At 41.0% G+C, this 13,595-nt stretch overlaps 1 protein-coding gene across 1 annotated transcript in view; it reads right to left on the bottom strand.

The window, feature by feature from the left end:
* Positions 1-8,248, bottom strand: part of UBXN4 (UBX domain protein 4) — a 55,476-nt gene extending 47,228 nt beyond the window's left edge. The window contains exon 1 of the mRNA XM_032856155.1: positions 7,912-8,248. Within this exon, the coding sequence (XP_032712046.1) occupies positions 7,912-7,993 (82 nt within the window). The 5' untranslated portion in view covers positions 7,994-8,248. The remainder of the gene's footprint in view (positions 1-7,911) is intronic.
* Between the last annotated feature and the right edge of the window lie 5,347 nt (positions 8,249-13,595).

Genomic DNA, 13,595 nt, shown 5'->3' on the forward strand with positions numbered 1-13,595 from the left:
ACTTAATATACTTCACTTAATATACTGTATGTCATACTTCAATGACAAAATGTTTTAAAAGTTCTATCAATCAAGATATTACTTCCTTTTTAGACCTGTAATGCCTAGACTTTGATGTAACCACTTACTGATGGTCAGAAGGAAACTTACCCAAGTAAGTCAATGAAAAATACTTCTGACGTTTAGCAGAGTTAAGTGCTTTCTCAAAGGTGAACAACCTCTGCCAATTTATAGATTTAAAAAGTTCTCAGGTCACATTTTTTGTTTATAAAAAATGAATTACAAATATAAAAAAAACCTCTGTATCTGTTCTTCCGTAAGTTGTTTTCTTCTCATGTGTAGCCATTTTCCCAATCCACCCTCAGCCTTCCTCATCTCAGTTACCTGTTTGAGGTAATTCCATCCCTTCAGTTTTTAGACCAGAAACTAGTTATCCCTGACTTCAGCTCTCTCTCCAAAATATATGCAGAATGTAACTATTTCTTACCACTTTCACTGCTACCACCCTGATTTAAGCTACCACATCTCACCTAGATGATTACAATAACCTCCTAACTGGTTTCCCTGCTCAATCTAGCACCCCCCATCAATGCCAATCAATATAGTTTTTATTGCATCTTTAAAATACCACAAATGGGGGCACCTGGGTGGCTCAGTGGGTTAAAGCCTCTGCCTTCGGCTCAGGTCATGGTCTTGATCCTGGGATCGAGCCCCACGTCGGGCTCTCTGCTCAGCAGGGAGCCTGCTTCCCCCTCTCTCTCTGCCTACCTCTCTGCCTACTTGTGATCTCTCTTTCTCTGTCAAATAAATAAAGAAAAACTTAAAAAAAAACAAAACACAAATAAGTCTGAAAAATCATCCAGCATCTTGTTATTGATGTAGCTGGACAACTTAGATATTCTTCATCAGTCTCCTGAACTCTTCCTTTTTCAGAAACATAGATATTGTCCAAAAATTTTCTGATATCTTTGTTTTTAACTGTCGTGGCTTGCTAAATCAAAGCAGCTGAGTTTGATGCAAGTCCAATGTCATTTCCTTCAGGAATTAACTCATCTTTCTGGACTTGAGATACTGAACAAACAATACGTGGCCTCATTCAAACCCGCAGATGTGTTTTTCATCCAAGAAATTCTAGATTTAAAAAAAAAAAAAAAAAGAAATTCTAGATTTTAACAAGAGAACCATTCTCCCGCATAACAATATTGATGGGGAAGTGATCATACAAAGACCTCATCTTGTAAGGGAAGTCTAGCATAGCCCCCTTGATCATGTTGTTTCATTTTGGTTTTTTTGTTTTTGTTTTTTAAGATTTTATTTACTTATTTGACAGACAGAGATCACAAGTAGGCAGAGAGGCAGGCAGAGAGAGAGAGAAAGGGAAGCAGGCCTCCAGCTGAGCAGAGAGCCCAATGCGAGGCTCGATCCCAGAACTCTGGGATCATGACCTGAGCCGAAAGCAGAGGCTTCAACCCACTGAGCCACCCAGGCGCCCCTCATTTTGTTTTTTAAAGTAATCTCTACAACCCATTTTGGGCTCAAACTCACCACCCCAGGTCAAGAATCACATGTTCTACTAACTGAGTGAGCCAGGAGCACCCTGTCCCCCAGATTATATGCTGTACATGACTACAGGTTATGTGAATAGTAGCCAGTTCTTTCCCATTTCCCCACCATTTGTCAACTTAGAGTCTCCTCTTTCTCCTTCCGTGGAGATGGAGTCCTACACTGACATGACTAAAGTCTCTTTGCAGGGTTCCTCTGGGGCCTTTCACAATAACTGTGCATCCCTTCACAGTGATGTCGACATTTTCTGGAATGCCAAGTCTGACTGCTGACTGCAGTAGATGTGGCAAAGCTGTTCAGTCGATTATTAGCATGGCAACTTTTGTTAAGAGTCTTACCACATCAATACTCTGCTCAAAATCCTACAATGGCTCCCAATTTCCCTTACATTATAAGTCAAAGTCCCTATAAATGGCCGCACGCCTCCAGTTACCTCTCTGACCTCGTATCTCTTTACCTTTTTCCTATTCTGCTAATATAAAAAGACTCTTACTTTAAGGTCTTTGTATTAGTTGCTTCCTCTGCCTTGAATATTCTCCCCACAGATATTTACATGGTCAACACTCAACTCCCTTAAGTTCTTGGTCAAATATTACCTTCTCAATAAAGCCTTCCCTACTATATGCTTTTTTTTTTAATTGTGTTATGTTAGTCACCATACAACACATCATTAGTTTTTGATGTACTGTTCCAAGATTCATTGCTTACATATAACACCCAGTACTCCATGCAATACATGTCCTCCTTAATTACCCACCACCAGGATCACCCATCCCCCCACACTTCTCCTCTCGAAAACCCTCCATTTGTTTCTCGGAGTCCACAGTCTCTCGTGGTTCGTCTCCTACTCTGATTTCCCCCTCTTCACTTTTCCTTTCCTTCTCCTAATGTCCTCCATGTTACCCCTTATGTTCTACAAGTAAGTGAAACCATATGATAATTGACTTTTTCTGCTTGACTTATTTCACTGAACATAATCTCCTCCAGTCCACTCCATGTTGATACAAAAGTTGGGTATTCATCCTTTCTGATGGCTGAGTAATATTCCATTTATATACGGACTCATCATCTTTATCCATTTATCTGTTGAAGGGCATCTCGGCTCGTTCCAGTTTGGCTATTGTGGACATTGCTGCTATAAGCACTGGGGTACATATGGCCCTTCTTTTCACTACATCTGTATCTTTGGGGTAAATACCCAGTAGACTATACACTACTTTAAAAATGACAGGCTTTAGGGGTAGCTAGCTGGCTTAGTTAGTTAGTAGAGCATGCAACTCTTGATCTCAGGGTCATGAGCTCAAGGCCCAAAAGTCCCATATATAAATACAATTAAAAAATAAAATGACAGCCTTCAGACATTCCCAAAGTTCCCTAATTTCCTGGTCTTTTTTTCCCCTGTAATACTTTTGACCTTCCAACAGACCATGAGTTTACTTATTATATTTACTGTCCCCCACAACTAGAATGCAGGCTCCATGAGAGCAAGGATTGTTTTCTTTTTTAATAAAATTTTTTATTATTTCTTTTTTAACACAATTGTTTTCTTTTTTAATATAATTTTTTTAATATAACTCAAATGCCTACAACACAACCTGGCATATGTTTAGTACCTGACATATAGCAAGCTCTCAATAAATATTCTGTGGAACAAACAGCTAAATTTCTTGTATAGTAAGTATCCTGGCGTACCTACAATAATTGACTAATGCTGCATATTTGAGTATATTCTATGTGAGATGATCCAGGAAGAGGAGCTTGACAAATCTGGCCATGGAGAAGAAAACAGGGAGTAGAACACACCCACAGACCAGGACCAAAAAGAATGCCCATTAGCAGATTCCCAGATGTTGAGAAAGCAAATTGGGAAAATTATCATTTGCAGCGACATCATTCTGAGCACATCTTCAAACACTGTGGGGTGGCACATAAAATTCCAAGTGAATGACAAAATTATCAACCTAGAAAATAGCTATATGGGAACATTCTTACTACAAACATTCTTAGAGAAGAATGTGCGGCAAGAAGGACCCTTTTTATTGATTCTTTTTTCATACATTCATGATTTTATTCCACATTTACTTTGTCCGAGGCAATGGGCTATAAGCTAAATGTGAAACAAATGAGACACTGTCAGCTCTCACTGGAGTTTAACAATCTAATGCTACAAAAAATGTACTTGTTTAGTAAACAATTATAAATAATTATACTAATAAATACTGTGAAAAAAAGAACAGATCTAATAATGAGACCCTTTGAGATCAGACAGGGAAGGGGTGACATTTAAGGTAAGACCTAAGGGATGAAAAAGCTGAGCTGGGCCAAGAGCCTGAACAGTTCACTAAGCAGGATTTTATGCGCAGGAAAAGGCTGTGTGACTGGGAATGTCATAAACAACACGGAACATGAGATAAGAGATGACTAAAGAGTTGAGATTCAAAGATGACTCCCACAGTACGGTTTATCAATCTGGATGTAAAAGTCATGCCATTTACTAAATATACAATACTGGTGGGGAGAAAAACAAGTTCAGGCAGTAAATATACTTTTATACTTGAGGATCTTATGAGGCATCAAGGGGGGATGACAAGGGGGTAGCTAGAAGTATGGATCTCCTGCTTCTGAAGTTGGTACTTTTCACTATGTTGTACCACGTGGGGACGGTCCCAAATATCACATCCCCACTAGCAGTGTCTGTCCATAACTCAGCTTAGTGGCAGCAGCAACAGCTGCTTGACCAATAGAGATGTAAGGCTGAATGGAATTCCTTAACTCACTGAGACCCACCTTAATTCTACAGAATAAAATTATTAACCAACTTTAGTATCTTTACTTTCTTATTAACCAGTATATGAACTATGCTATGGAGTTAGGCCGGCCTAAAATTTTAGTAGAAAATGTTGTATCCTTGGTAGTATCAGCAGCATCCAAAGTAAAGACACTTAAAAAGAACAATACAGGGGCATCTAGCTAGCTCAGTAGGTAGAGCATGTGACTCTTGATCTCAGGGTTGTGAGTTCGAGCCTCACACTGGGTGTAGAGATTTAAAAAAAATAAAATAAAATCTTAAAAACAAACAAACAAACAAAAGAACAATACAAACTCAGAAGCAAAGAGTTGCAGAGCTCAGTACAGCCAGGAATTTCAACCCAGAAAATGTCAACTAGTCAAAATCTAAAAGCTTTTATGGTCTTTTTGAACCAAAGAAGGCAGTAAATAGTGTCTGTCATGAAAAGTTTAGCCCACTAGCAACACTAGTCTGTGAACTGACACTTTGCTTCATTCAGGTTCCTTGTCAGAATATTCTACCTTCCCAAGAACAGAATCAAAATCTTCAGTTTTATTTCTTTCAATTTACCAAGATATAACACTTTAAAAATACTTGCTAAGTTCTTGTCTGAACTAGTAGTAATCTCTCCAGTTTTAATTCTATAATTTTCTTTAATTCATCCATGAAAATTTCACTAAATATAAACAACCTGCCTAAAGGGCTTCCCAACTGAGGGGTTATATGAAACAAAGTATGCCCTCAAGACTATTCTTCCAGCCTTTAAGATATCTTTTTAATTTTCTTTTTTTTTTAATTTTTATTTATTTATTTGAGAGAAAGAGAGCGAGCGAGCATGAGAGGGGAGAAGGTCAGAGGGAGAAGTAGACTCACCATGGTGCTGGGAGCCCAATGCGGGACCGATCCCGGGACTCCAGGATCATGACCTGAGCCAAAGGCAGTCGCTTAACTAACTGCGCCACCCAGGCGCCCTTAATTTTCCTTTTTTTTTTTTAAACATCTTAATTTTATTTTATTTTTCTCAGTGTTTCAAGATTCACTGTTTCTTTTTAATTTTCTACTGAGTTGCTTTACTTTTGTCAGGGTATCCCATCTAAGAAAATCATGAGTTCTGGCTATAACAAAGGTCCAGGCAATATGTAAGGGTTGCAGTTTCAAGACCCTACTAACTACATACTCCTAGAGTGAAACTAATCCTACCTAGTGTTCGGGATTAATGTCCGAAAACTCTAGAAAAGCCAACAGTATTTTAAACAGGTCAAGAGACAAACTCCTTTGACAGATGCTAACGGAGTTCCTACAAACATTCAACAGAGTCACTGATATTCCGCAAACATGTAATATGTGCTCATCAGTAAGTTGTTAATGGAATACACACACATAAACATACACAGAATCCCAAAGACCTCTAACTTTATTTTGCTACAGTAATAACTAGCACTACTGTTTCCTAATGTTTGTTAATTAAATCTAGCATTTCTTATTTCAAATTAACTATTTAGCCCAAAAGTATCTTCTAGGAACATTTAGACACCATCAGTTGTGTTGTTTTAAAAATGACTACCATCAGGGAGCCTGGGTGGTTCAGTCGGTTAAGTGTCTGACTCCTGAAAGCTCAGGTCATGATCTCAGGGTCCTGGGATCAAAGCTGGCATTAGGCTCCCCACTCAGCTAGAGGTCTGCCTGAGGATTCTCTCCCTCTCATTCTGCCCCTCCCCCATAAAATAAATAAATAAACTTTTTTTTTTTTTTTTTAATGACTACCAGGGCACCCTGGGTGGCTCAGTCGAAAAGCATCTGCCTTTGGCTCAGGTGATGATCCCAGGGTCCTGGGATCAAGCCCCACACTGGACTCCCTGCTGAGCAGGAAGCCTGCTTCTCCCTCTCCCACTCTCCCCGCTTGTGCTCCCTCTCTCACTGTGTGTGTGTGTGTGTGTGTGTGTGTGTGTGTCTCTCCATGAAATAAATAAATAAATAAATCTTTTTTTAAAAATTAAAAATAAATTAAAACAAATTAAAAAATTAAAAATTGATTACCATAATCCTAGATTTCCTGACTTCTACATCAATTTCATTAATCCATAAGGTCTAGAGTTGCTCAGTTTTTCTCAAGAAACAAAAAGCAAAACAAAAAACACAGTTTTGAAGCTGCTAAAAAAAAATTTGTCAGGACAAGATGGAAATATTTTGTGATCCTGGTGCACGTCACTTAACCACTGTGGACATAAATTTCCTCAACTAAAAAATGGGTATAATAATATCTGTTCTACTTATAAAGAATCAATAAGATTTTATGTGAAAAACAACTTAAAAGTGTCATAAAACTACTACTATGCTCTTAATAAGTATAATTTAATTTTCCTTTCCCTTTTTATCCCACTTTTTCTTCTTATAGGATTATAGCAGTTATGCATCTAAAATATAACTCTAAAGACGCATAAGATCAAACTGCTCTTCTAATTAACAGTGAACTAAAAATTGGCATAACTTAAAACAATTATAAATTTCAAACTTAATTTTAAGTGAAGCTCATATTTTAGCCTCTGTTCACGACGGTGCATAAAGTTATAGAGCTGTTATCTAGTCTCCCAAGGGTCATTAAGTTAATGAGTACACCGTTATTAAGCATAAATTGCTGAAATAATACACCTCAAATTAACAGAAATCACAAACACTAATTTGGCTCATGTGATGAGAATAGCAAAACCATAGAGGCATAGGTCTACTGTAACTCTAGAAGATTTCTGTAATAAAATAGGGTAGTAATAAAAGACGGAGCAAAATAAACCAGAGTAACACAGGATAAATGAGTTAGCTCACGTTCTCGAAACTATAGATATTAGACTAGGTAGACAGCAAAACGAACCAAAGACTGAAAGGCTACTTCTTCTAAACAAACGGTACAAAAACCAAGTTGCAACAAAGCAAATACTCCACATTAGGCTCTCTCCCCGTTAGAATTAAAAAAAAAAAAAATCCAACCTATATAAAGCTCAAAAGTTTGCGTTTCAGGAACGTACGATCGCCAGTAGCCGTGAACATCAGGTGGTTTCTCTTTGTTGCTAACCGATGACACAGCTTTCTTCCTGACAGTCCACAACTAATTACGAACCCAACTGCCTGCCTAATGGCCTGTCTCTATCCCCACCTTAACACTTGTGCTACACAAACGTTAAGCATCCCGAAGTGGGTCCTCGGGGGCAGAGACATCTACCGGGGTGCCCGAGAGAGGGCTTTTGGGGTCTAAGTGCGCCAACTCCTTAGGGGGCGCAGCGGGGGTACGCGGCTAGGGCCTTCGGGACGCGGCCCCGTGCCCTGCCAGAGCTGTAGGCGGGGCTCTGAGAGCTGTGGGGGCGAGGCGGGGACCGTGCCTCCCGCCGGGGTGCTGGAAGAAGCGGGAGCTGGGGGCCTAGCCAGGCCCGGCATGCCCCAAACGGAAGGGGAAAGCGCTGGGAAACCAGGGACCGCAGCCTGGGCCTGTCGGAGTTCGGAGCAAAGGCTAGAACTGGAGGTAGGCCGAAGGAGTGTCCGGCCACAACTCGGGCCCCCGCCCCCTTCACCTGCCACGAATACCACGAAGACCGCGCCGCTCCTCTTGGCCGACGCGATGGCGGCGGGAATGGCGCCCTGGAACCACAACATCGCTCTCCTCTGGCCCAGGCGCTCGCTCGGGGTGTTGTAGCCGCGGTCCCGAAGCTGACCCCGCCCTCTCCTTCTTCTGGCCCCGCGGCCCGCGCAGCCACAGCTGATCTGGCCCCCGCCTCCGCGCAAGCACGCAATCCTGTCAGCAGTCCCCTGGGACGCGCGCAAGCGCGCGGACCAAGCGCACTCTGCGCCCCGTGACGCCGCACGTCGCCGTGGGCACCGCCCCCCAGTGCCTTGTCTCGTTGGCAAGTTGGTGTGGGCGCGCGGCCGCTAGGCCTGACTCCGCAGTTCCGGAAGTGGAAATAGCCAGTGGAAAAGATGACTAACCGCTACGGTGCGACGGCGACGCCTTCATAGGCATGACGGGAATTGTAGTCTTCTTAGGCTTCTTTTCCTCCTATGGGGAAAACGTAACTGTGGTTTCCGGGGCACAGCTGAAGGGGGCAGCAGTGAGAGAGCCTTTTTCCAATCTGTAAAGGGGAGAAGAGGACACGGTGCCCACTGTCTAGGAGGTGTTCTCCGCCGTGTCATTGAGACTTTAAGTATGGAGGAAGTCGTCCCCGCCCTGGTTTGAAACCCTAATTGTGGACGATGTAATTCCTTATGATGATTAATGGCCATTGTGTGATAGGGTAGGTGCTTCTCTGCATGGAACTAAGTGGGCTTCGTCTCCTGCTGAACTTAGCCCAACCCTGAAGAAGAGAAAGGGTAAAAACCGCAACGTCAACCTCTGTAATACCATACAGCCTGTGATCTGCGGGGAGGTGTTGGTAGAGTGCAAGCCTCCCGCAGTTTCCTAGTCGTTGACCAGAGATCAATCCAAAACCTCAAAACACTGGCTATGCTATTGCCACAGCTGCTTTCTAAAGTGACTAAAAAGCAGAGAACAAGCATTCATTCTCCGTGGTAATACAAAAGAGGAGGACAGATAATGCTTTTGTTTACAATTTTACGTGAGAATGTTCCATAATCAAGATAATGGCATGTTGTGGTTGGTTGCCATTAAAATAAAAACAGATCCCAGGGCTCCTGGCCCGCTCAGTCGGTGGAGTAGGTGACTGTTGATCTTGGAGTCGTGAGGTCCAGACCCACCTTGTATGTAGAGATTACTTAAAAATGAAATCTTAAAAAAAAAACTTTTTTAATAAAAGTGAAAACTGGTCCATACTTAATACTTTCTGGACTTACAGAGTCTCGAATAAATATTAGCTAAGGTTTATATATATTTTTTAAGTTGCATATGTTATATTATACATTTTACATCAATTGAATTGTCCCCTCGGCAGTACAACCATTTGACAATCTTTGCAGGATTAAGGGGCTACATCTGAAATCACCTCTTTCCTATAAATATTTTACCTAAAAATAGTTAACAGATTGCACTCTGATTTGTATTTACTTTTTTCCAATCAGGCCTCTTATATGGGACATAATTTCTCAAGAAGAATTAAGAGTTGATCTTCCATATTAACTTTCAATGGGTTTCTAAAAATTCAATTAGCCTATAAATTCTTTCAGTAGAACGAGGTCTTTATTTCTAACGTTAGAATTAAACAATGTAAGAATCATTCATAGCCAGGGCGCCTAAGGGGCTCAGCCATTTAAGTGTCTGCTGCCTTCAGCTCAGGTTATGATCCCAGGCTCCTGGGATCAAGCCCCCTGTCCGGCTCCCAGCTGAGTGGGGAGCCTGCTTCTCCCTCTCGCTCTGTCTGCTTGGGCTCTCACTCTCTGTCAAATAAGTGAAAAAAATCTTAAAAAAAAAGACTCATTCATAGCCTTTAATTCATTTATCAAATATTTATTGCTCATCTACTCTGAGCTAGACATGCATACCTGGCATGGATAATGGTGAGGCAATCAGACAAGGGCCCTGCCTTTGTGACTGCACAATCTAAAGAGGAAGGCAGACACTGAACAAGTGATTGTGAGGATGAATGTCACAAAAGGGGAGATTCTAAGGGCTTCAGAAATGTGTGATGATGACCAAAATTGTGTGATGGCCAAACATGGATAGCAGGGTTAGGAAAAGCCCTTCCTGAGGAAATGACATGTCAGGGAAAATCTAGCCAGGTGAAGGAGAAGAGTAATCAGGGTAGAAGAAGCATTAATGTGAGAACAGCACACTTGAACTGAAATGTCCAGAATGGCTAAAACATAGAAAGGGGAGTGTGGTGCAGATGAGGCTGGAAAGATAGGCAAGAATATCATACAAGGCCTTGGAAATCATGTTAAAGATTGCAGACATTATTCTCAAAGTTGCAGAAAGCCACTGAAGAATTTTAAACAGAGAAGTTACATAGAAGACTTGTGTTTTTAATATGCAACTATGCTACAGTTTAAATGGACTGGATTGGAAGTGGGATGGGTGAATGTGAAGAGACTGGTTTAAGAGGCAACCGTCCATGTGTAAGGGAGATGGAGAGGTGGATACTTTTGATGTTTTCGAAGCAGACCCAATAGTTTTGTGGGATACAGAATTAGATACAGAATTTGAGGAAGGAGGAGTCAAGAAGAAATCTTGGGTTTCTGTCTTAAGAAATTATATAGAAGGTGTTACTGAGAGAGAAAACATTGAAGGAAGAGAAAGTTGAGGGGGAGGAGTGCATGAAGATGTGAGTTCAAAACTTGACATGTTTTTGGAGTGCTGGAGACACAAAGTGGAGATGTTAAGTAGGCATATGCTAGGTTTGGAGCTCAGAAAACGGTTCTTAAACCTAGAGGTAGGAATTTCTACATACAGCAGATAAATGACGCTTTGGAGGATGCTGTCATTATGGAGTATGCAAAGTGAGGTGAGGACAAGGGGATCTGACTGAAGTTTCAACCTCTAACATCTACGGGGTTGTATGGAAAAGTGTAAATCAATAAAGCAAACTCAGGAAAAATGGTGAGTTGGGCGGAGGGACTGTGTGGAGGAAAGTGGGAGGGTAGAGAGAGTTTTGAGAAGGGAGTGAGAAGCAGCAATGTTGAATCCTGCTATTGGGTCAATTTAGAGAAGATTTTTAAATGTCCATTGTTTTTAGCAACACGGAGGTGATTATCAACTTAGCAAGAAGGACTTTGGATTCTTCTCTGTGTAAGTTAGATGGCAGTTGGGTGGGTTGAAGAGAGAAGGGGGAGGTAAGGAAGAGGTATCAGTAAGTGTGAAGGGAAGGAAGAAAGGGATTTGGAGTGGAAAAGAACAACCCGTTTAAATGATTAAAGAAACGTGTGCACAATTCGATACTGATAGAAAAGAGCTATGGGAACACAGGAAAGCAGGAGGGCTCTATGAAGACTGGAAGGAATATGAGGTATATGGCAAATTCTGCTAATAGCCCACTGGACAATCATTCTTTTCCCACATCCCCGAGGAGTTTCCCCAGTAAGAGGGGAAACTGCCAGACCCTTATTTTTTCAACCTCCTCTTCCTTGCAGGGCTTCATGGGAAGGGAGGGGGCACTTCTAGGAGGAGTTTTCCTAGTAAAAGGAGACACATGGAAGAAAGCACAACCCTTCTTGCTGTAAGTGGTTGTGGGCACACAATGCCTGGTACTGCTGCAGCTATCTTGTGGCCACGAGGAAAGACATTGCCAACACTCTGAGAATCACAAAATGGAATATGGAAAGCACTTGTATGTATGATGACACAAGTCTTTTCTTGTGACATAACTAGGACAGTTACTGTAAGTCAAATGTTGCTTATTGTACTCACCACCATTCTAGACAAGCTGGAATGGGACCCAGAGCTCAGGCAGAAGAGATACCCTTTCCATTTTAACCAGAAGAAGAAAAAAAAATAACATTAGACATAAATCCATTTGTAAGTTTTGAGACATGCAATATTCACAAGAAGGTGAATGATTCAGTGCCAGCCCCTTACCATTGCTTGAAAAAGAAGTCAAAGCTGGATTGGTAATATCACCTTGAAATATAAAGTTCTACACCTGCTTTTTAACCCCTGTCCCTCCCTTTTTTTAAATCCAAAGAAGCTTGCACCTGTTTACCACCAGAGGAGGCTATATGACTTGTATATTGAGAAGCCATTTATATAAAAAACATGTAAAGGGAAAATTATATTCTCTGGTTTTGTTTTTTCTTGAGTGAAAGAGGGAGAAGTGTAAAGATATTAAAATGATAATACAAAGGATAATCACTTGCCTATAGACCAGTGAGAGAATAGTTTAGTAATAATTTAGTTATAGTTATAGATATTATATATATATATATATAAAATTTAGTTATAATTTAGTTATAATATGGATGCATGCACATTTAAAAAGGAGAGAAGGAACATTTGAATATATTCCAAACCTCACAACAATCACATTTTCATGAGTAAAGATGGGATGGATTCTTTCCTGGATTCTTGTAGAGATCCAGGTGAGTAAGACCAATAAAAAGTGGCAGTGACTCTATTAGCAAGGCATAAGGCAGTAATTGAAGTAGGTAAGCCCATGGACTCTGGAGTTAGGTTTTCCTGGTTCATTTATACAGCCAACACTTAACTGTGTGACCTTGGGAAATTTCTTCACCCCTCTCACACTTCAGTTCCCTCACTGATAAATTGGGATAAATATAGAAACTCTCCTTTTATGGCTATTGTCATAAAATAGGGACCTTTGTAAGTGTTGAGCAAGTGCTAGGCACATAGTAATTATCTGCTTTATACACGCTAGCTATTATTTCTGCCTGCCTGCCTGCCAAAACCATGCTTCAGAAAAATAAATATGTGCCTTTCAGAATCCGAAGTGTTTGATTCAGCCAGATCATTTCTTCATTTAATTACTGGACTAATATTTATTGAGAAAGGCCTGGTAAGATCTGAGAATGTATTAGTAAACAAAAACAGTAGTCATTGTTCCTGCTCTGAAAATTGCATGCTGATGGATAGGAAAGCATTAGCAATTAATTGGCCAATTACTCATACAATTACCATTGCGATTAATGCTTCAAAGACAAAGTACGTTAGGGTTAATACTGGCAGGAATGACTTAGTCTGGAGGACTAAATTGGGGAGCTCCGGGGGAAGAGCGGGTTACCCGAAGGGAGTGATATTTGAGGTAAGATCTGAAGTGTGAGCACAGATTAACCAGAAGTTGGAGGAAAGGTGGCAAGAATAAATGTTCCAGGCAGAGGGTAAGTTACATGTGGAAAAAATCCACAAATTTCAGTGAATTAACACAAGAAAGGCTTATTTCTCATTCATTTCACAGACTATGCCAATCAGAGATGTAAAGGGGGAGTCGGCACATGGGGCACTGCTCCATATAGTCAAGAACTCTTGAATCTTCCCATCCGGCAGCTGCTCCTTTTCTTGACACCCTGGAGATTGCCATTACCTCCGCCACATGCAGCCAACAAGCAAATTTCAGTGTCTGCATATCACCTGGAAATCTTTGTTAAAAATGTAGATTCCGAATCAAGTAGGTCTGGAGTTGGACCTGAGACTGTGCATTTACATTAAGCCCTCTGGTGATACTGATTAACAGCTAGTTTTTAGACCCCACTCTGATTAACAAGGACAGAAGGAATGTCTCAGAAGGTTTAGGAACCGGGTGTATTCTTCTGCTCATGTTGTTGGCCAAAACAGATGCATGGCCACCTAGGAGCAGAGGAC

Source organism: Lontra canadensis, unplaced genomic scaffold, assembly GCF_010015895.1.
Source record: "Lontra canadensis isolate GAN:19392208 unplaced genomic scaffold, GSC_riverotter_1.0 scaffold11, whole genome shotgun sequence".
NCBI classification, from domain to species: Eukaryota; Metazoa; Chordata; class Mammalia; order Carnivora; family Mustelidae; genus Lontra; species Lontra canadensis.